Genomic DNA, 23,572 nt, shown 5'->3' on the forward strand with positions numbered 1-23,572 from the left:
TGCATAGAAGCAGCGCAGTTTGGTTGATCATCAGTAGAGCCCCAGTGCTGTTTGGGCGAGTTTAAGATAAAAAGCTTACTTAATAAGGCGTGGTGGACAGAGTTGAGTGGAGTGCTGACCCTGTGCACGATAGAAGAGATCGGGAACTGACATTAGCGGTGGACCTCGTACGGCAGGGTGGAATGATGAAGGTATGGGTGAACTTTTTTTCAGTCGTCTAGATTGGGGTAGGCCTAGTTTAAACCATTCAAGAAAAGAAACAAGTGCTTGAATTCTGCATTCTAAGTTATTTAGATTGTAGATTATTCTGGTTATAAATTAAAAAGGAAAAGACACAGGAAGGTCTTAACAAAAAATATTTAATTGAATATTTAGCGCATCAGACTAAGCAACGGTAGATATTCAAGAATCATAATCAATTTCTTATCTGGGCGTGATTGTTACTGGGTGTGTTAGCAAGACCCATACATTGTCACTTAGCCTGGATTTATCACTGAACCTGTTAGCACATGTGAAATTGCTCTGCGTGTCCGTCTGGAGACCTTCCCAATGAGACCGATTTTCAAATCACCAAAAACCCAAGAACCAATCAAGACTGTTTATCCAGCATGAGGCAGACTTAATATGAGGACGACAGACAGAAGAGTAAATAACAGTGCTGTTCATCACAACCGATGGTTGTGCTGATGACATCTGTGTTAAACAATAGGCTCGTCTATTTTATGTGGAATTGAGTAAACAACACATTTAAAAGATGTGTTTGCTGTAAGGCTTTTGGAGGAGTTTGATGTACCAATTTCAGTTTAATGCCTCTTGGAAATCTCGCAGTTGAGATTTGAGAAGCAGTCTGTGTTAGCCTGGCTATTTGTCATTGAGGGTTATCACGTCCATTGAAAACCACAAGTGAAAATCAGTGTAATTCCAAGGTCAGAAGAATTACATTACTGTCAACAAACAAGGGAATCTTTCCAACCACACCTTGTGTTGGAGGTGCTGCTAACCTTTCCTCTGTGCTGACATTTATGGAAGAGAGGAGTATTTAAAGTGTCCAATACCTGACCCAGTTGGAAACAACCTGAAAACAATATTTTTCATTACAAAACATGTTTTATGAGGGTGAGAAGAGAAATGCATTCTCCCAACTTTCTATAAAATACATATTCATTTTTTATTTTACTTTTACTTTACCTTTATTTTTTGTTACTGCAAAATAAATAACAGTGATATTGTATTAGTTATGTGGTTTAGAGGGATATGTTGCCATCATTATCACAGTAGGCTACACTCATTAACTCATTAATCACAGCTGATTTGCCACTTCTCAGTTCCTTGTTAAAAATGCCCAAGGAGTTCAAGTTCCTCAAACCTTGCCCACCCAGTTACCACTAGATCAAAAAGAGATACCTATTATAATGGGTATCCTAATCAGCTGAGAGCCATGAGTACTATGGGATTCAGTTGGATGGATGTGAAACTTCTGCTCTTTAGTCTGAACATACTATGGGCAGAAACGTGGCACAATATGTGAATCTGAGACATTCTAAAATGCTCTGTGACAATGTGTCACTGTTGTTATATTGTCTCATAATGTCAGTGATATTAATAGCCTATTGTAAAATAGAGGCAAGATGCTATGTCATATCTTTTAACATGTGTACATGCAGTATCAGATAACTGGAGATATCTTGTAGATTGGGCGTGTCTCTTAGAGTAATCCCTCAAGAGGAGAAAATACATGGCTTCTCTGTCCACTTGCCATTCTTCTGTGCTTACTTTTCAGAAAGGAAAAGAAAACAACCAAGCATATTGAGAGATTTAGTTAGTTGTCATTATCAAAAAGGAGGGTGTGATCTGTGATATTGCAGTAACACACCTTTAGGTAGGATGAGAGATGAGCTGTCAGAGTGCTATTTACAAGTTTATGACTTCGCAGCAATCAGTCAGGTCCGCCAGGACATTTTATATCCTTCCATGACGTAGGAGTCCAAAGGCCTTTGTTGGTTATTCAGGTGATATTTTGCATCAAAAATGTTAGACATTCTATGGTTATCACAGAGGCGTGGATACTTTTTACTCTGTCAAATGAGTTAGCACATAGGGATTTCACAATTCTCAAAGCTCATTATCATTTTAGCTTGTTAGCTTTCACCCAGGTTAGCCCTCAAGGTGTTAATCTAGGAGTCAGATCAAGGGTACAGCAGTTGTCCCCCACTGACACCAGTAAGCTCTTTAAGCATACTCCTGTAAAGCTAGCTTCACCGTACCGTTCCTTATCGAACATTCTATCTGGATATATTAAGCCACGGCCAGCTTATATAGAGGTGGGTGGTTGTGCTCCAAACTGGGATCAAAGTCTGCAGGTAATAAACTGGGTGTTCAGGAATACGCCTGTTTCCTGGCACACTCTATCCCTGATGTCTGGGTGGACTGGACACCACCAGTAAGCCGCACACCAGCCAAAGAGCAGGGTGGGGGTCTTTGTTTAGACCACCCAGTGACCGCACTTACAGCAGGTAATGATGATGGTTACTTTTGCTTTGTTTTTTGCTGTGTCTTAACTCATGTGTTTATGTCAAGAGTTTGTGTTCCAACAAATAACTTGGAAGTCAAGAAAGTGTGAGCTGATTGCGTTCCTTAGTTTTTTATGGTACTGCGGAAAACAATCCTTTTGTCCATTGGATGTCCTACTCTATACACTTGCATTGCATACTCCAATATGTGTAAGATTCAAATAATTTAAACTTTTTGGTAACACTTTATTTTAATGTGTCACTGTTACAGTGTACCTACCTAATTAGGTACAGTGGTACAACCTGTGTAACAACATGTACTATCAGGTACTATCATTGTACTTGCATTATGTATTTGTGGGTACCTACATATAGTTGTTACATTGTAATACTGAGTGCTTTTTACAAAACTTTGCCAATTTGCCTAAAAGTTTCATCAGAGACAAAGAGCTGACCTGAGACCTGCTGGATGGGGTAAATCTGGTCATGATAGATTTGATATACAAAGCATTCTTAGCTCCAGTCAAGGCCTCATTGTCTTCAGTGTACATGTAACAGCTGTGCTGCTACAACCTTGTTACTCTTTGATACAGTGGAATAAAACCTATTAAGTGTGCCAGTTAATTACTTACATGTACATATGACATGTATGTTATGTCTTCGATGTCTTGGAACAGGTCTACTAATTCACTACATAGTACATATATCAACTGTGTTGGTACACACTTATTGCTCTTTGATACAGTGGCATAAACCCATTAAAATGAAGTGTACCAGTTAAGTATTTACAATTACATATTACATGTATGTTGTGTCATTGGTGTCTTGGAACATGTCTGCCATTACCCTACATACTGTAGTACATGTATCAACTGTGTTGGTACACATTTATTACTCTTTTGATACAGTGGAATAAACCCATTAAAATAAAGTGTACCAGTTAAGTACTTACATCTACATATTTACATCCTGTCAATGATGTTATGCATCCTGTAATTGATGTGTTGAAACGTGTCTGCTGTTACACCACACAGTACATGTAGACCTGTTCCAAGACAAGACCTGTTCCAGTTTATTCCACTGTATCAAAGAGTAACAAGGTTGTAGCAGCACAGCTGTTACATGTACAATGAAGACAATGAGGCCTTGACTGGAGCTAAGCATGCTTTGTATATCAAATCTATCATGACCCGATTTACCCCATACAGCAGGTCTCAGGTCAGCTCTTTGCCTCTGATGTAAATTTAGGCAAATTGGCAAAGTTTTGTAAAAGCACTCAGTATTACAATGTAACAACTATATGTAGGTACCCACAAATACATTATGCAAGTACAATGATAGTACCTGATAGTACATGTTGTTACACAGGTTGTACCACTGTACCTAATTAGGTAGGTACACTGTAACAGTGACACATTAAAATAAAGTTTTACCAACTTTTTAATACAAAAGGACGCTTGTGAAAGGTTTCACACCTGTGCAATTGTTCATAATTGGTACTCATGGTTGTAATTTTCATACTGTGCTATCATCTCATCAGTCTGTGTTATTATACTGACTGCCATTTTGGTGCAGTTATATGACACATAAGGATGTGTGCTTGGACTTTCAACAGTTATTAAACTAGATAAACAGATTCTGCTACTGCTTCCCATCTCTTGTTTCATGACAAATGTTGGATGTAACATGTAGAATCTTTGTTTCTATTCCACTACAGAGAGGAGAGACGAAGACTTCAGCCATGGTCATCCTACAAAAGGTGAGGTTTAATATGTTATAGTCTTAGTCATTAGATCATGAAATAAAGTTAAATGTTATAGTTCCAATCTGAATAGAGTCTATATTAAAATTGTGCTGTTCAGTTACGTAGTTTCTACTGCCCACTGCTTGTATGGTGCATACGGAAAGTATTCCCAGCGCCTTCACTATTTCCATATTTCGTTATGTTACAGCCTTATTCCAAAATGGATTCAATTCATTCATTCATTCATTTTTTGAAAATATAATACGTACATAAGTATTCACAGCTTTTGCTCAATACTTTGTTGTGGCACCTTTGGTAGCAATTACAGCCTCAAGTCTTTTGGAATATGAAGCCAAGCTTGGCACACCTATCTTTGGCCAGTTTCGCCCATTCCTCTTTACAGAACCTCTCGATCTCCATCAGGTTGGATGGGGAGCATCGGTGCACAGCCATTTTCAGATCCATCCAGAGATGTTCAATGGGATTTAAGTCTGGGCTCTGGCTGGGCCGCTCTAAAACATTCACAGAGTTGTCCTGAAGCCACTTCTTCGATATCTTGGCTGTGTGCTTAGGGTCGTGGTCCTGTTGAAAGATGAACCGTCGCCCCAGACTGAGGTCAAGAGCGCTCTGGAGCAGGTTTTCTTCCAGGATGTCTATGCACATTGCTGCATTCATCTTTCCCTCAATCCTCCTGACTAGTCTCCCAGTTCATGCCACTGAAAAACATCCCCACAGCATGATGCTGCCACCACCATGCTTCACTGTAGGGATGGTAAAGCCCTTCTCCCCGGATCATTCAGTTTAGAGGGACGGCCAGCTCTAGGAAGAGTCCTGGTGGTTCCAAACTTTTTCCATTTACGGATGATGGAGGCCACTGTGCTCATTGGGACCTTTTTTTAAAGCAGCAGAATATTTTCTGTACCCTTACCCAGATCTGTGCCTCGAGACAATCCTGTCTCGGAGGAGGTCTACAGACAATCCCTTTTTTTTGTGGCACTGTTAACTGTGGGACCTTTTATAGACAGGTGTGTGCCAAATCATGCCCACTCAACTGAATTTACCACAAGTGGACTCTAAGCTGTAGAAACATCTCAAGGGTGATCAGTGCAAACAGAATGCACCTGAGCTCAATTTTGAGCTTGATCGCAAAGGCTATGAATACTTATGTACAAGTGATTTCTTGTTTTTTTATTTTTAATAAATTTGCAAAAATTTCAAACAAACATTTTTAAGTTGTCATTATGGGGTATTATGTGTAGAAGTTTTTTTTTTTTTGGGGGTGGGGGGGTCAATTTAATCCATTTTGGAATAAGGCTGTAACATAACAAAATAAGGAAAAAGTGAAGCGCTGTGAATGCTTTCTGTGCACTGTACGGTAAACATATTTGTGGTCTGCAAGAAATAATCAGATATATCACACTTAACCCTTGATTTTAAACTTCTGGTCCTAAGGGAGATTATGTCTGGATCGATTCGGGCATCGGGGTGCCCATTGGAGCCCAGGTCAAGCTGTCTGAAAGGGGGGACCTTCAGCTGCTTGATGATGAGGGAATGGTAAGTCATGCTAAACTGCAGTAACATGCTAGCCAGGGTTGTGCAAAATTCGAATTGCAATTCTGCTTCCTGTTTACTGCCTCAATTGAAATGCAAGTGAAATTCAAGAATTCAATTGGAATTTAAGAGCCAGTTTCAATTCAATTCTGGAATTTTGCACAAGCTTGATGCTAGCATTCACCCATGTATCTTTTTTGGGGTGTAACCTTTTTGCTGTGGGTCTTTACAGGAGCACAAGCTCACAAAAAAGCTGGAAAGCTCCCTGAAGACCATGCATCCCACCTCCATCAATGGGGTAGATGACATGATCCGACTAGGTGATCTGAATGAGGCAGGGCTCCTCCGAAACCTTCTGGTGCGACACAAAGAGGGCACCATCTATGTAAGTCAGCCTTATCTGCATTAAGACCCTTGTTAACGGTCTCTCTGTTGAGTTGTTTTTTTTGAGGTTTGATCATAGTGTTTATTAGTGTACATTTACACACGTCTATCCATGTGTAATGATATTCAGATGCCTACATACATTTACATTTATTTATTTAGCTGATGCCTCTATCCATAGTGACATACAAGTGAGGATATTTCCTGAAAGATACTTCCTGAAAGACTTTGCCTTATGGGTACCGGTAATCATGGATTTGTTAGTTACCATAGAGATAAATAAGGTCTTCTTTGTAGGGGAAAACAGATAGTATCCTGGCAAAAATTCTACACCTGACACGAGTACCACAGGTCGGCAAATGAGTCACTATAAAGATTATCATTATAACAGGATCGCCCTGTAATCAAGATCTGGGCAGGGATCAGATGAGAAAAGTTTTGAGTTTCATTGGCTTGAGCTCCCTCATAAAACTGTGTATGTCAGTCACCATCGATTACAGCTGTTAGCCCTGAGGCCTGTCTATTCCCCTTCAACCTCAAAGTTGCTTTGAAAACTGTAATAGCTCTCGTGCTAATGTGTTAATCTACCATTAACAGACACAACAGTGCCACTGTTACAGATGACTCTCTCTCTCTCTCTTTCTTTCTCTTTCACTCCTCAGACATACACTGGCTCTATTCTGGTGGCAGTGAACCCGTACCAACTGTTGCCCCTCTACACGGTGGAGCAGGTGCAGATGTACACAGACCGCCGGCTGGGCGAACTGCCGCCACACGTGTTCGCTGTGGCCGACAGCTGTTTCTTCAACATGCGCCGCAACCGTAAAGACCAGTGCTGTGTCATAAGGTCAGGCTTCAACAAGCCTTTAAGTATATATACTTTTTTGATCCCATGAGGGAAATTTGGTCTCTGCATTTAACTTAATCGGTGAGTTAGTGAAACACAAACAGCACACAGTGAACACACAGTGAGGTGAAGCACACACTAATCCCAGCACAGTGAGCTGCCTGCTTCAACAGCAGCACTCGGGGATCAGTGAGGGGTTAGGTGCCTTGCTCAAGGGCACCTCATCCACGACCCACTGGTCAGGGCTCGAACCGGCAACCCTCCAGTTACAAGTCCAGAGTGCTAACCAGTGGGCCACGGCTGACTCTCATTTGCTCATAATGTCCAGTTTTTCCTAATGAAGCAAAGCCACATCCCATGAACTTGAGCAGCTTATTTTTACTTCTGGATAATGCTATAACTTTAATAGCTGGAGGATGTTTTTGCCTTCTTTACCACGATTGACAGCTATGTGAAAAAGCTCACCTACTTCATTTACATGAGTGGCAGGAGTTGTGAAAACCATCTAGTGATTCCATCCTTTTTTCAAACCAGCATATTATTCTATACATTATTTTTTCCTTTCTCTAAGTGACACAAAATGAAAGGAATTTTACTTTCTGAATCTTGTGACATTTAATATGATCTTACTACTATTTGACTACAGTAGGCCATGCCAAATTCCCTGTGGAAAAAAAAATGGTTAGAATTGAACAAGGCCCAAGGCAAAGGGACATATTGGTATTGAGAAGCAGCTCAGTGTCAGGTCAGTGAAATGAGTGTGATACTGATGCCTCTCTGTGTGGTTTTGAAGTGGGGAGTCGGGAGCTGGAAAGACAGAAAGCACTAAGCTGATGCTGCAGTTCCTGGCTGCCGTCAGTGGCCAGCGCTCCTGGATTGAGCAGCAAGTGCTGGAGGCCAACCCCATACTAGAGGGTAGGACTCTTATCATGATCATCACTGTTGGTCTTATTCCTCTTTTGTAGGGAAGAAGAAACAACAGGCATTTCATCAGATCAACATTGTTATTAGTAACTGTTTAAACAGTCCAAACTAAACTTTAGAAATTCAGATTATCAGTCCTCATGTATTACTCAATACCTCCTCCATAATTAGGAAGCACTTTTATATCAAACAGGTGGTTATCTTTTTCTCTATCTATTGTTGGGTGTGATAACATTGTTGTAGTGTCTGATGTTTTCCTAATGTTTCTCTAGCCTTTGGTAACGCAAAGACTGTCCGTAACGATAACTCCAGTCGGTTTGGAAAATACATCGACATCAGCTTTACTGAGGGAGGAGCTATTGAGAGTGCCCGCATTGAACAGTACCTGTTGGAGAAGTCCAGAGTGTGTCACCAGGTGAGAGAGGGAAGTAATTTGCTAAATTTGCCCCTCTAGCAAAATAATATGTCATTTATAGAGTTAGTGGGAGCAAGACTGCAAAAAAAAAGGCCCTGTAATGATCCTCTGACGTGTGCGTTTTGTCTGCTCAGGCTTCAGATGAGAGGAATTATCACATCTTTTACTGCATGCTGCTGGGGATGTCAGCTGATCAGAAGAAGATCCTGTCTCTTGAAAGTGCCGCAGAATACAACTACCTGACCATGGTAATGTGACAGCCGACAACAGATGAGGCCAACTTGCTGAGCTAATTAGCTCATGTTTTTTTCATGACGACTATATACTGACTATTGATCTTCTTTTGTCTTTTACTCTTATAGCAGTATTTGCTGTAGGTTGTTAGTAATTTATAATTTGTTTGACAACTTTATAAGAAAGATTCTGATAGCCTTGTGATATACAGGTATAGTGTATTATGAACATAGCTGATTACAAATGCAGTTGTATGAGGACTGACATGGCTGTGTGTGGTGATGGCAGGGTAAATGCACTTCCTGTGAGGGCAGGGACGACATAAAAGAGTATGCTCACTTCCGCTCGGCCATGAAGATCCTCACCTTCTCAGAGAATGACACCTGGGAGATCAACAAGCTCCTGGCTGCCATATTGCACCTGGGCAATGTGAACTTTGAAGGTACAGACACGCTAGCTCTCCATGCATGCTGGACATGTACTGTTTCGTTAGTCTGATGTACATTTACATAATTGTTTGTTTGTTTGTTTGTTTGTTCGTTTTTAAGCCACCATCTTAAATAACTTGGAGAGCTGTGATATTCGTTCATCTGCTCATTTCACCATGGTTGCCAAGCTGCTGGAGGTACAGTAGTTCACAAATCTATCTCTCATTTGAGCTGATCGGCAGCCTCTCTCTGTGCTTTGTTATACATGTAGTGCTCTTGACAAGTGGTGAAAGGTGACACCGTCTCCCATTTTCTTCCTGTTCCCAGGTTGATACTAAGGCTCTGGATGTGGCACTGACTCAAAGGTCCTTTATGACCAACAGGGAGAGTGTCTCTAAGCCACTGAACTCAGAACAAGCTCTGGCTGGCCGGGATGCCTTTGTAAAGGTGGGACCACCTAAAGCTGTGTAGTGTACTGACAGCTGCTTTAGTTCAAGTTCAAGTTCAAGTTCAAGTTCAAGTTTAAGGTTATTGTCATGTACTCATAAAAGGATTTATCAGTAATGAAACTTCTTGTGCTGAAGAGCCAGCTCAACTTAATTAAAGGAACATTTCAACTATTTTAAATAGCTTTAGAGATAGGAGTCAAGGGAACATAAACAGATACCAAATAATATAATATAATATATAATATAATAATAATAAATGTGCAATTCATGTTAAAATCCTCACAGCTTTCTTTAATAACATATGCATTAATACCTAAAATGAAAGAATGATTCAATGATATAGAGCTTCCCTTTATACATTCACATATGCATACATTCAAACCCAGCGCCTCATTGCACTCAAGTTCTCCATCCACTACACCACAGCAGATTGGGTACTGGATAAAGAAGGTTTCTCTTCAGAACATTTGTCAACTAGATAAACTATAATTAACTATTTATTTTTGCTGTCAAATAAGGAATCAGCTTACATATAGACCTCCCATCTTTTAGGCAATCTATGGGAAGATGTTTGTGTGGATTGTGGAGAAGATTAACAGTGCCATTTCCAAGCCCTTTTCAGAGGACTCCAAACCTACATCCATTGGCCTTTTGGACATTTTTGGTTTTGAGAACTTCACCCTGAACAGGTATGTATACACTTAACTTGTGATAATTTGTTTGGATCCAGTATTGAATGTGACCTTCTAAATGGGACTGTTGTTGTGACAGATTTTAGGGGGACAGCAAAACACAGTTTTGACCACCATGCTCCCTTGTTGCTATGTGTGGGCATCTGTATCACTGTGTGTGTCTGTGTGTGTGTGTGTCTGTCTGTTTGTGTGGGCTGTTTACAGCTTTGAGCAGCTGTGCATCAACTTTGCCAATGAGCAGCTGCAGCAGTTCTTTGTGAAGCACGTCTTCAAGCTGGAGCAGGAGGAGTACGCCCATGAAAACATCGTCTGGACGCTCATCGAATACAACGACAACCAGCGCACACTGGACGTCCTGGCCAACAAGTCTCTCAATGTCCTATCACTGATCGATGAAGAAAGTAATTTCCCCAAGGTCAGACATGCCAGCGACTGTGCATGGCTAGTTGTATGACCCACACATACTTACTTATATATTTACATACTCAACACTGTTTTATGCTGACATTTTAATACTGATAAGTAAGGAAGACATGATATGATACAGGTATTTTATTTGTATTTGTAGAAATTGAAAATATAACATCATATTGTGTAATATGATGCATAAAATATATCAGACAAATTGAAATATGTACACAGAAGTAAAATAACAGAGCCAACATGACATAATTATGACTGAAATGTTAATAAATTAATTCACAGGGCACAGACACCACCTTGCTGAATAAGCTAAACCATACGCATGGAAAGACCAACATCTACATCTCTCCAAAGAACAACCACGATACAAAGTTTGGGATCCAACATTTTGCTGGGGTTGTATTCTATGATTCAAAAGGTAAATCATGACTCATTTTAACTTAAAGTGCCCAGTGGTCTTTATCACTGTGTATTGTTATATGTACTGTGTTAATGTTTTATTCTGATCAAGGTGTTTATATGTGTCATTTTTATTCCGATTGAGCCATTTTTCCAATTCTAAACGGAATAAAATTATATAAAATTATAAAAGACCTACTGCCTCCTATACAAAATACCTGATTCCTCTGTGCATTGAGGTTCTCTGTCACATCTGTCTGTTTGCTCAGGCTTCCTGGAGAAGAACAGGGATGCCCTGAGCTCTGACCTCATCCAGCTAGTGGAGAAGTCCAGTAACAAGCTCCTCAAGCAGATCTTCAGCAAAGACCTCTCACCTCTCAACAACGTCAAGAACACCGGCAACCACAAATTGATCTTCACTCCCAGCAACTCCTTACGGGTGAGTTCATCTCTCAAGACAGTCTGTCAGAGACTAGTGCATATTCTTATACATAACGTAATAATAATACACTGTATGCAATATGATATTACACTCATTTCAAGCCACATCTCAGTTTCTGGTGACAAAATTACTTAATGTCCCGGCCCTCTATTTCAACAGCAAACCACAGACAATAAGAAGCGAGTGCCAACTCTGTCCGGTCAGTTCCGTCAGTCCCTGGATGCCCTAATGAAGACACTGATGGCCTGCCAGCCCTACTTTATCCGCTGCATCAAACCTAACGACTTCAAAAAACCCATGGTAACATCCACAGGACCATATCTAATGTGCAACATGTTGTTTTGGCTATAGTACGCAGTAACATTTTGGACCACCAAACATTTTGGTCAACTGACCTCATGGTGTCATTTTCTATGCATCAAATTTTAACACAACTAATATATCAATGTTAAAGCACTCCCCTGACCAAGATTTAATCATTCAACAATGTGCCTGCCAACAACATGACAAACTGTTGCTCTGTGGGACTGTTTCCTAGACAAGGATTACATCTTTGCTTTGGCTCGCTGTGGAAAATTGCTATGCAAAATGCAATTTAATCCTGGAATTGAACTCTGTACTTGTAACAAGCCATAACTCTCTGTGTCATCTTAAGGACATTTCTCCTTCCTCCCACAGACAGGGAGCCTTTTATTTTTTAATGCCACAGCATTGTGTTGTTCTTCAGGACCACAGTACATTCTAAAGCCACATAACAACAACAACAACATCAATAACTTATGGAATACCAAAAGAATACCACTTTAGTTCGAGGGATACCATAATTTTACTGTAGGGGTATTGTGCTGTAGCCATTAGTGACCCAGGTTAGAAACTTGCCTGTTACAAATTTGCCTTGAAGAAAAACAACGGCTAAATACTTTACATTTACCTTTTTACTTCAGAAATTCAAAACATAGAATCAAATAAATGAGCTTATCAGGAACGGCATTGTTTGCAGTTGTACTTGCTGGCGTTTGCTCTGCTCTGTCCTTATGCTGTGTGTTTGTGCTAGCTGTTTGACAGGGAGTTGTGTATGAGACAGCTGCGTTACTCGGGCATGCTGGAGACCATCCGCATCCGCAAGGCTGGCTACCCCATACGCCACACTTTCCAGGAATTCCTCGACCGCTACCGTGTGCTGCTCAACAGCGCTGAGTGTGACCCCAAAACTGTAAGTGGAACGTTCTCCCTCATAGCTCTTGTTTGTTTGCTCGCTTGATATTCAGGTTCCCTGTACCAACAGGAGCTATAAAGCATCAGTGCATGGCTGGCATGAGCAGTTCCTGTTCTGTATTATGTCACACAGGAGAGTGCCCAAGACTGCAGTAAATGGATCTGTGGAAACGTCTTGACTGGTAAAGATGACTGGAAGGTTGGAAAGACCAAGATCTTTCTTAAGGTATGGCAGATCTGCTTTTTCCATTCCACAGCCTTGTCAAAATGGTAGCATGATATAGGGGCTATACACATATTCACCAGTTTAATCACATTTTTGGTCATGACAGTTTTTTTTTTAATTCTCATGCATTACTTATATTCTCTATATTGTCTCATTTGTTTCACTCACATTCACTCACACACTCAACTATTTATTCCTCCAAATGGATGGTCATTTTGACAAACTACTTGAATATGAATATAAAAATCATATGTTCTGATTCCAATACTCTCCACACTCAGGACTTCCATGACACTGATCTGGAGCTGGCGAGAGACTATGCCCTGCACTACAAAGCCCAAATCATCCAGAGAGTCCTGAGGGGCTACAAGTACAGGTGAAATCCCATCCTCCATCATCTCAGGCCGAGGCTAAACCACTCTCTCCCAGATGCTCTGTGACCATGGTGACAATGCTTCTGCTCTTTGGCTGTTTACAGGAGGAGCTTTCTGCGGAAGAAGGCAGCTGTGTTGGTCCTCCAGAAGCACTGGCGCGGCCACAAAGGCCGCAAGCAGTTCAGAGTGGTGAGCTATTGTGCTGTGGAGAACATGAGAGCAACATCATTGTAACACTGACCACTCAAAACCAGCCATTCATCTTTTCTACCCATTAGCAGTTTAATCTGATGTTTCCTCACTTCTGTGATGCTTATGTCCGTTTGTAGATATTTGTTAAAATACAGAAACAAACACAGACATTAGATTTGTTTATGTTACTGCTTATAATGGCACAGACATGTAGTTTGTCTGAAAATCACCTATCAATAGTCTGGTACACTGCAGTCTATACTAAGTTGTAGCGTCTCAACAGGTGGTTGTCTGGTAACATACGTATTGCATACCTCCAACAGGTGCGCCTGGGCTTTTCGCGGCTGCAGGCTACGGTGCGCAGCAGGCAGATGCGCTTCCAGTACGAGCGAAAGCGCACCGCCGCTCTGGTTATCCAAAAGCACGCCCGTGGACTCGTTGTCCGCCGGGAGTTTGAGCGCAAACGGAAGGCCATCATCATCCTGCAGGCAAACACCCGGGGCATGCTGGCCCGCAAGGCTGTCAAGAAGAGGAAGAGGGATGTACGTGACTCTTTGTTTGTTTCACGTTCGTGTCCTATTTTCATGAGCTGTGGAAGAGCTGGATGAAGATGTAGCACATAATGATTAGCTACATTTCCTGTGGGAGCAATAAAGTAAAGACTGTATGTATGTATGTATGTATGTATGTATGTATGTATGTATTTATGTATTTATGCAGTATGTATGTATGTAGACCTATGTATGAATGTGTGTAATATATGTACTATATAAATGTCTCTCTCTCTCTCTGCTTCTGAAAAGATACTGTCACATAATAATGGGCTTCTGGGCTCTCTTTACTGGGGCCTGGTTCATTCTCTTTTCCTGACCGTTTGCTGGTTTCCTGTGCTCCACCCAGGCCTTCATGTCGGCACAGGATAGAAGGAATGAGGAGCTGGCTTCCAGGGAACGACAAAGACGATTGGAGGACATTCTGCGGCACAAGCGAGAGCAAGAGGCTGCCGCCCAACAACCCTTCAATGACCATGACCAGGCAATGGACCAGGCAATGGATGACATCTTTGGTTTCCTGCCCCCTGTGGTGGGAGGGCAAGAGGGCAAAGCCCCTGTACCATTTAAGGTGTGTGTGTGTGTGTGTGTGTGTGTGTGTGTGTGTGTGTGTGTGTGTGTGTGTGTTTGTGTGTGTGTGTGTGTGTGTGTGTTTGTGTGTGTGTGTGTGTGTGTGTGTGTGTGTGTGTGTGTTTGTGTGTGTGTGTGTTTGTGTGTGTGTGTGTGTGTGTGTGTGTGGGTGTTGCCCACAGGGGAGCCATATACTTTTTTACATAAGAGTCTAGTGGAAGCAGGACTGGGTGTAACCTAACAATATAAAAAAAATACTACTAACGGTAATTATCAAACGTATATACAATCTATCTCACTGCATTTTCATTACTGTTATACTAGTTTTAGATCAAGTTGCTTTCTATAAATTTACATTATAGCACAAAATAACATTTGAGAGTTGAGGTGTTTGAGGTTAAGCCTCCAGCCTCATAACACTGTGGTTTCTCTGAATTTGATATCAGTAGATTTTATTTAAATCTCATGCCATTTGATTAAACAGTACTTAGTCCATAGCTGTGAGAACACTCTTAAGCTCTGATGATGATGGTTCTGGTTCTGGTCCTTGGTTCTGCTCCCAGGACCTTGAAGGGCAGCGCATAGCGCTGGAGGAGATCGACCTGGACGAGACTCCCCTTGCGGAGGACCTGCCCGAGGAGGACTACGATGACGACCTGGATGAGTATTCCTTCTCCAAGTTCGCTGCCATGTACTTCCAGGGCGCTGCTTCAGCCACACACATCCGCCGGAGGCTGCCCCAGCCCCTGCTCTACCACGATGATGAGGGAGACGTGCTGGTATGGGACTCGTAGACCAATCATAGTTGTACACATTTCACTTACTCAAACCCAGCTTACTGCACATTGAGGGTGTATCTTAGGAGTCAAATTGTGTTATTTTGTGAGTGCCTGGTTGGTTGTGTATTAAGAATTGGCCTGTTAAAATTGGTTTGAAGAACCAATAGTTTTTGGTTAAACCATATGTATTAATGTTGCACAAAATTGTAAAGTGTCTTTGAGTGTTTTGAAAAAATCTTCCCTTTTTGCTACCTCTGTCTGACTTTCTCTGCTCACTGTTGTAGGCTGCTAAGACAGTGTGGTGGCTCATTTTGAGGTTCATGGGGGATCTCCCAGAGCCCAAAGATCATCAGCAGGTCCGGAGAAATGGGCCCCTGGATGCTGAACGCTCACTACAGACAGATCTGGCTGAGAGACAAAACAGACGCCTCAGTCACATGATTGGCATGAACCAGGTGTGTGTGTGTGTGTGTTGTGCATCTGTGCTCTTATTTTGACCTGTAAAAGCACCTGAAAAGAACATTCCTAAGAGAGAGTTAACTTCTTCAATATGTTTGCTACTATCTTTAACAGATTGTTTGAACCTATAGGTCAATAATTGTTGTTTTGTTTTTTGGTTACTGTCGTGGTTCACGTGTCGCCTTCTGTTTTTTACAGAGGATGGGAAATGCAAAACTGCGAAAGATCTCCACAGCTCCTGACGAGCGCAACAGGAAGAGCTCCATGTTCACTAACCTGCTCACCCGCCGCAAGGACTCCAGCATGCCCGAGGAGGTTGTTCTCAACCGCAAAGGGTCCTCCATTCCCGAGGACCCCAAAGGCAGGAAGCCCTCCATGTTCGCCGACAAGCTCAGCAAGAACCGAAAGGTCTCCGCCATCCCCGAGGAAGGTGGCGCCAACAGAAAGGCCTCCGCCGCGCCGAACGCCATGAATCGCCGAAAGCCATCCATGATCTCAGAGGAGGTGAGATCCATGATCCGTATTCGTTTGACATACTTCAAGCTCGTTTCTTAATCATTGTCTCAACCTTCAAATGCTGTTTTTCCATGCAGGCTGAGGATGAGATGGATGGCACCGTCTCCAAACCCCCCACATTGCAGACGCTAAGTGAGGAGGACGTGGTGGGCAGAGAGGGGGGTTTCATTCTTGATCGACCCCTGTCATCCTTGGAGAAGCTCCACCTCATCGTGGGTTATGGCATCGTCAGACGTGATCTCAGGTACATTGTCAAACCAGCGCTGGCTGTCTCTGCTATTGCTATAACCTGGTATGGACAAAGATAATCAGATTTGGACTGCCAGGTATTTGCCTCAGCAGGCCATATTTTAAAATGTGCTCCCTTGAGACCCAGTTAGCTTTACAGATGACCTCTCATGTGCTGCAATGAATTCAGAGAGCTTAATTAAGTGTACAATGAGGTGTTTTGGTATTTTTGCTCCTAAATAATAATTACACATTTATAGTGTCAATTTTAATTTGTCCACAGGGATGAGATCTACTGTCAGATCTGCAAGCAGCTTCAGGAGAATGCCATCCGCAGCAGCTTCTACCGAGGCTGGATCTTGCTGTCGCTCTGCCTGGGCATCTTCCCCCCAAATGATCGCTTTATCAAGGTCAGCCCAACCACGGAGATGGAGGTTCCTCTTAGAGCCTGAGGTCCTCCATAGCACTGTGCTTCAACTATCTGAATTTGCCAATAGGCAAAATGTTTAACCAGGGCTTGCTTGGTGGAAAAAGTAGTGCCCAGTCTGGCTTAGTCATGACCAGATGTCCTAGCAAGGAGTGAAATCCCAGATCTCTTGAATATATTTGGATCATAAAGCCCATTAACCCTAAAATGATATTACTATGTGATATGTTTTTCAATTTGAGTCTTAATCCACTTTCCAGAATAATGTATACCTTAATATAAGGTGAATGAATGTATGTTTCACATAGCCCCTATCTAACACCACTCCTTCTTCCTGTAGTACCTTCAAAACTTCATCCGCTCTGGGCCCAAGGAATATGCCCCCTATTGCGCAGAGAGGCTCAGAAGGACCATGGCCAATGGGGTGCGCGGAGAGCCCCCCAGCTGGCTGGAGTTGCAGGTGAGACCTGGACAGAGAGGGCCTGACGCCCACAAAATGTTTCAAGCAACTTATGACAAATGAGAAACCAATCAGGGCTCACTTATAAATATCCCCGAGCTGGAGGGAATATTTTGAAATCCGAGGTGCTCACCCATCCGTTGTTCTCACCCAGGCTACCAAAGCCAAGAAGCCCATGGCCATTTCAATCACCCTCATGGATGGCCGCCTTCTCAGCTTGCCCATAGACTCTGCCACCACATCTAAGGAGATCTGCATAACACTCTCCAAGAAGCTCAAACTCTACGACATCTTCGGCTTCTCTCTCTACATGGCACTGTACGATAAGGTGAGTTAGGGAGGCGTCCCCAGGGATTGCCTTGTGCCTTACCTGTATTTCGGATCATGACAGGATGTGTCCTACTCAAGCTCAGTCACTGAATCTGCCTCCGGTAATCTCTGCCTAGGTGTGGTCACTGGGCAACGCTCGCGACCACGTCATGGACGCCATCTCTCAGTGCGAGCAGGAAGTGAAGCGGAAGGGCGGGCAGGAGCAGCACGCCCCCTGGCGCCTCTACTTCCGCAAGGAGATCTTCACCCCGTGGCACGACTGCTCCGAGGACGCCATCAGCACCGACCTCATCTACAGACAAGTCATACGTGGCCTGAAGTGTGGAGAGTACCAGTGTGATAAGGTAGGGAAACTATCTACAAGCCCTATATTACCTCCCCAGTGTGATAAGGTAGGGAAACTATCTACATGCCCTATATTACCTCCCCAGTGTGATAAGGTAGGGAAACTATCTATATGCCCTATATTACCTCCCGGGTTTCAGGGAAGGGAAGAAATCATTTATGATGGGATCAAAAGTCAGATGTTATCAGGAAAAGCCTGAGGTGCGTTTTTATTGTTTAGATATCAAGCACTATAATACATGTCAATTCATGCTGTCACATGTCACTAATCCCAGGGCTAAACCTACCCTTTGCTGTTCTTTTAGGAGGATGATTTAATCCAGCTGGCAGCGAAACACTTCTATGTGCAGCATGGCGCAGACACCAGCACGGAAAAGGCCAAGAGCGTGGTGGAGGAGTGCATCAGCTCCACCCTGCAGGAGGCCAAGACGGAGGAGAAGTGGGTCCAGATGGTCAGCGCGGCACACATGGAAGTGAGAAGCCACCTTTATAAGAGCACAACTTGTACAGCTGTTTGTTTGTTTTAAGTTTGCTTGATATTTGCCAATACGGTGGATTTGTAAACAGGGATGGATTAAACAAATATGGCCCCCTGTGCACAATATCAAAAGGCCCCCCCCTCCCCTGACTGCGGCAGCATGGCGGCGCATTTCTTGGCGATGCATGTGGCGTCTTGCTGCAGCCAGTAGCGTCTTTCTTTGCTGTCGCTGTGCAGGCTGGTGCACAATTTCACACAATGAAAATTAGTAGTACATTATGTCATATAGTATAACTCAGGCCCACACAGAAATGAATGAATTGGCTGAGGGCCCCTGTGCACGTGCACACTTGGCACAAGCCATGATCCGTCCCTGTTTGTAAATGAGACAGTGTTGTGAAAGAGTTTTGTTGTTCTTGGTCTGGTTTTAAAATACAGGTTGATAAGCAACTTTCCCAGCACTGAGGTGGATATGAGAGGATTTTAATGAGATGTGAAATGAACCAGATTACTCAGCCCCAGAGCAATGTTAAAAACCTGCCAAAAGCTTAAAACCATTAGCTTTTGGACACTGTTTTTTTAAACTGCTTGTTTATTGATATTTCTTCACAACGAAACCTTCCCTTCCAAACATAACCCATAGCGTGAATGTGTTGCTACCTCAGAACTTTGGCATGCTCATCTGTTCACCTTACTGCGCATATATGACCTGTTAGCAACGGCGAACAGCACAACCAGAGTAGATCATTAACCTAGTCTCTAAGCCTGTGGGTGCAATAACACTGAGAGGCTGTTTCATTGATGTGTGACTTGTTGTTTGCTAGGGGCCGTATATAAACTCTAAGAAGAGGGCCCCCGTGGTGAAGGCAGAGGTGGTGGACTATGCCAAGCAGAAGTGGCCCTTGTTGTTCTCCAAATACTTTGAGGTGGTCAGATTCTCAGGTAATCTGAACAGTTTATAAAATGGATTTACAATATAGTGTATAATTGTAATTGTATAATTGAGTGCTCAATGTCACAGAGGAATGGAATTCAAAATCTATATATGCTCTATTGTCAATATGTTATCTTGGTGGTTATTTGATATGGCATTACTAATGTCCAAAAGAGTTGCAAGAGTTTAACATTTAATATAATTACATGACACCATGCAAAAATGGGCACTGCTCTGTGATTCGTTTGTAGAGTTTGAATAAGTACTGTAGCTTTTCTAATTCTTTCGCAGGACCAGCTCTACCCAAAAACAAATTCATCCTGGCTATAAACTGGACAGGCATAACCTTCCTGGATGAGAGGGAGAAGAAGGTGCTGCAGCTAACCTTCCCTGAAGTCACAGGGGTCAACACCATGAGGTATTGGTTTTGAGAATCACTGTATTGATTCTAAAATACTGTATTCAAAAACACTGTCATACTATAATACTTTCACTGACATACTATAATACTATCACTGTCATACTATAATACTATCACTGTCATACTATAATACTTTCACTGTCATACTATAATACTATCACTGTCATACTATCACTGTCATACTATAATACTTTCACTGTCATACTATCAAAAATGTGATGTGGAAATATGTACCATGTCATGATACAGTACATGTCACATCGCCAGGTTCCCAATACACAGCTCTATCCTCACCCCCTACTCTTTTTCTCTCCCCTTTTCCAGGGAAGGAAAGGGCTTTGGTCAGTCTGTGTGTCTCCTGACCTTGAAAGGTGACTTCATGCTCAATTCAATCAGTGCTGCAGACATAGCAGACGTGGTCACCATGTTCCTGGGTGGCCTTAGGGAGCGCTCACAGTATGCAGTCACCCTGCAGGAGTCCGGTAAACAAGGTGAGAGATAGAGGATTGTTTTAATTTCATGCACACATTATGGAAATAGCAACATAAGGCACAACATTTGTGTTCAAAGGTGAGTTAGAGTTAGTGAGTTAGGCACTCACAAGGAACTCTGAGGCAGTAACTCCGAGACACTCTTCCTTGTGAGTGCCTCAGAATTACTGTTTATTTGGGAGACATTTTGGATCTCCAAGCTGAAGAGTACCAGAGGAATACACCTCTCAACACCCAAGCAGCACTCCTAGTAACTCGTTTGTGAGTAAGAATTTTTTTGAAATTTGAAAGAGTTTGGTTGAAACGTGCTGCAACTGGCTATCCCACCCCATCTCTCTCTCCCACTCGCTTCCTGTCTCTCTTCACTGTCCAGTCACAATAAAGGCGAAAAGCCCCCCAAAATATATTAAAGAAAGAAAGAAACATATAAATTATGTTTCAGTAACATTTGTTCATCATGACGATTGTCCATCTTAGTCTGTTTGTATTTCTTTTGACTTCTCTGTGTTCATAGGCATTGCCTATTCATCTCAATCTGGGTTCGAAGAAAAACCAAGAGCACTTTTACATTTCCCTGTTGACTTGTGATGGTTAATGGCGACCTCTTGATTTGTCTCCTTCAGAGGACCCCACCTTCCTCACCTTCAAGAAGGGGGAGCTCATTCTCCTCATCAAAGATGACGAGTTCTCACCAGAACGGGGATGGTTCAAGGGCAAGAACGATAGGACGGGCCAGATTGGCGCCCTGCCATCTGATGCCATCCTGGTTCTGCCCACGCTTACCAAGCCCACTAATGAGATCATAGTGAGTGTTCAGTTCCCCCTCTGTGACAAGCTATGACAGACAATTCATATATTTGCAATGTAGAATGAAATACAGTAGTTATACTTTCATAAATCCTATTCCTGTCAACTTAATTAATTTATCTGGTTGAAATGAATGATCCAGATATGTCACGGTATTTTCTCACCCATTTTTGCTGTCAGTGATTCACAGTTTTTAAATGGGTAATGAGTATTAGACTCACACGCATCTCGTATACATGTAGACACTGATTGACACTTTGGCTTTGTGTTCTCTCCACACAGAGCTTGATGACACTGTCCCCAGATCAGAGGAAGAACGTGGTTAATGCTACCCTCAGAGGCACCAGCACGGAGAGATTGGCCCTATTCACCCTCAAAGAGTACTCCTTCCAGTACTTCAGGTAATCATAGCATTTCCCTCTGTACTCATCTCAACTAGCCTGACGAGCCAGACCCACATTAAAATGTAGGGTCTAGGGACTCACCGTTTGCAGTGCTCAGTCCGAGGGGTGGGATAATAGGTTGTCTTTAAAATTCCCTCTGCACACAATAGGATAGAGCTACAACTCATGAGTCCCATGCGTTTTTCCACCAGTGGAGCTAGTTGGCTAGTTCAAACTTTTGCCAACTAAAAAAAAGCTAACTTTTGTCACGCTGTTCACCAACAGCAACATCCATCTTCTTTGTTTCCAAGTAGCAGGGAATTCATGCCGAACCTTTGCAACTCTGCCATCAATCATTATGTCAAGCCCGCCTACCAACTCTAGACACGATGTGATTGGCCTTATTGAAGTTTCATTTTTCCAGTTCGCAAGCCAACGGACAGTTGTTTCATTTTTCCAGTTCGCAAGCCAACGGAGAGTTGCTAGACTAGCCCGGGCAGCAAATTAAATGTGCTGCTGCTAGGGTGCATCTAGATATTTTGGGTTACATCTCAACAGTTTCAGGGAATGGAAATGAAGCCATTTATGCCAGCCAGTATAATCTCTCCATGAAAATCCCCTCCTCTCTCTCCCTCCCTCTCTCTCTCTCTCTCTCCCTCTCTCTCTCTCTCTCTCTCCCCTCCCTCTCCCTCCCTCCCTCTCCCTCCCCTCTCTCTCTCTCTCTCTCTCTCTCTCTCTCTCTCTCTTATTGTCTGTGCAGGCCACCGACTAGGGATGTGAACAAGCAGGTGATGTCTAAGGGCGCTGCACCTGAGAGGCTGTGGGCTAACTCCAGGGAGCCCATCAGGCAGCCGCTGCTGAAGAAACTGATAGGCCAACCTCAGCCCGGCCACCTTGCCTGCCAGGCATTCACTGATATCCTTTACATATGGGGAGCAAACACTTTACACCCCAATTCAATACTCAAGTCAAGACCCTCAGCATACTGTCTGTGCATGTGTGACCTCAATTGTGTGTGTTGTTAAACGTGTACATAATGACAGGATGTATCCATATTCATGTATACAGCCTAATTATGGATGTATCCATAGATATCTGCAGATATATGGTCTCTCACACACACACACATGCAAGATAATCCCATAGTTCCCTGGGAAAACATGTGCACTTACTAAATATATCTCCAACTTTATTATCTGAGCCTCAACATATGTGAATTGACTTATAACTGTATTCCTCAGAGAAATCTATAGACCATGTCACGTTTTTTTCCAAAACACTGTCGATCAAAACTGACCAATATACCACACGGGAACAATATTTCCCTTGACTGCTATCCCGTGCACCTATCCTGAAGTACATGGGCGACTACCCCACCAGACAACAGGTGAGCCCTCTGGAGCTCACCGACATCATCTTTGGAGGCGCCACCAAGCACGAGGAGCTGCGGGACGAGATCTACTGCCAAATCATGAAGCAGATGACCAGCAACAACAACAGGTACACGTCCACACTGGGCCTGGGACAATGGAGGAACAGTCCGGCCGTGAAGTGTAAAACCCATACATTTCCATCTGACTGCCATTATCATACCATTGTTTTGGATAGTAGTTATGTTTGGCACCAGGGATGTAGTGGAGGCTAAACGCAAGTTAACACAGTTTATCCACCTCCCAAAAGAGTTTATTCACCCATTGCAACTTTTAACATTCAAAAATCACACTGTATTATCCACATTCACAATATGTGCACTCATCAATACTCTAGGAACCATGTAATACCCCTGATATTGTTATAAACATTGGACAACAACCTCCACCCTGATCAAACATGTTTTGAATGCCCTTTTTAAAAATACGATGCTGCATGGCACAGTCTACCTTACCGGGATCACAGAATTCATAGTTTACTCATCTCTTATTTTACCACTAAACCCCTGTTTGG

The 23,572-nt window shown here is 42.7% G+C and overlaps 1 protein-coding gene across 2 annotated transcripts in view; it reads left to right on the top strand.

The window, feature by feature from the left end:
- The first annotated feature begins 108 nt into the window (after positions 1-108).
- The window catches only part of LOC125300127 (unconventional myosin-VIIb), a 30,239-nt gene continuing 6,775 nt past the window's right edge, over positions 109-23,572 (top strand). Inside the window, exons 1-38 of one of the 2 annotated variants that reach the window (XM_048251716.1) lie at positions 109-191; positions 4,228-4,269; positions 5,707-5,808; positions 6,038-6,190; positions 6,852-7,036; positions 7,830-7,951; positions 8,233-8,375; positions 8,510-8,623; positions 8,898-9,051; positions 9,158-9,234; positions 9,365-9,484; positions 10,039-10,175; positions 10,383-10,593; positions 10,884-11,019; positions 11,270-11,439; positions 11,602-11,742; positions 12,497-12,655; positions 12,791-12,883; positions 13,165-13,259; positions 13,362-13,446; positions 13,773-13,991; positions 14,350-14,571; positions 15,134-15,349; positions 15,634-15,804; positions 16,007-16,312; positions 16,402-16,568; positions 16,836-16,962; positions 17,320-17,439; positions 17,594-17,767; positions 17,886-18,113; positions 18,420-18,587; positions 19,417-19,534; positions 19,818-19,944; positions 20,272-20,438; positions 21,062-21,243; positions 21,528-21,646; positions 22,389-22,543; positions 22,975-23,128. In XM_048251716.1, coding sequence (XP_048107673.1) covers positions 183-191; positions 4,228-4,269; positions 5,707-5,808; positions 6,038-6,190; positions 6,852-7,036; positions 7,830-7,951; positions 8,233-8,375; positions 8,510-8,623; positions 8,898-9,051; positions 9,158-9,234; positions 9,365-9,484; positions 10,039-10,175; positions 10,383-10,593; positions 10,884-11,019; positions 11,270-11,439; positions 11,602-11,742; positions 12,497-12,655; positions 12,791-12,883; positions 13,165-13,259; positions 13,362-13,446; positions 13,773-13,991; positions 14,350-14,571; positions 15,134-15,349; positions 15,634-15,804; positions 16,007-16,312; positions 16,402-16,568; positions 16,836-16,962; positions 17,320-17,439; positions 17,594-17,767; positions 17,886-18,113; positions 18,420-18,587; positions 19,417-19,534; positions 19,818-19,944; positions 20,272-20,438; positions 21,062-21,243; positions 21,528-21,646; positions 22,389-22,543; positions 22,975-23,128 — 5,588 coding nt within the window. In that variant the 5' untranslated portion in view covers positions 109-182. Of the gene's footprint in view, positions 192-2,397; positions 2,514-4,227; positions 4,270-5,706; positions 5,809-6,037; positions 6,191-6,851; positions 7,037-7,829; positions 7,952-8,232; positions 8,376-8,509; positions 8,624-8,897; positions 9,052-9,157; positions 9,235-9,364; positions 9,485-10,038; positions 10,176-10,382; positions 10,594-10,883; positions 11,020-11,269; positions 11,440-11,601; positions 11,743-12,496; positions 12,656-12,790; positions 12,884-13,164; positions 13,260-13,361; positions 13,447-13,772; positions 13,992-14,349; positions 14,572-15,133; positions 15,350-15,633; positions 15,805-16,006; positions 16,313-16,401; positions 16,569-16,835; positions 16,963-17,319; positions 17,440-17,593; positions 17,768-17,885; positions 18,114-18,419; positions 18,588-19,416; positions 19,535-19,817; positions 19,945-20,271; positions 20,439-21,061; positions 21,244-21,527; positions 21,647-22,388; positions 22,544-22,974; positions 23,129-23,572 lie in introns of those variants that run through there. The other variant, XM_048251717.1, reaches the window with a different exon arrangement.

This window comes from Alosa alosa, chromosome 9, assembly GCF_017589495.1.
Source record: "Alosa alosa isolate M-15738 ecotype Scorff River chromosome 9, AALO_Geno_1.1, whole genome shotgun sequence".
Taxonomy (NCBI): Eukaryota; Metazoa; Chordata; class Actinopteri; order Clupeiformes; family Clupeidae; genus Alosa; species Alosa alosa.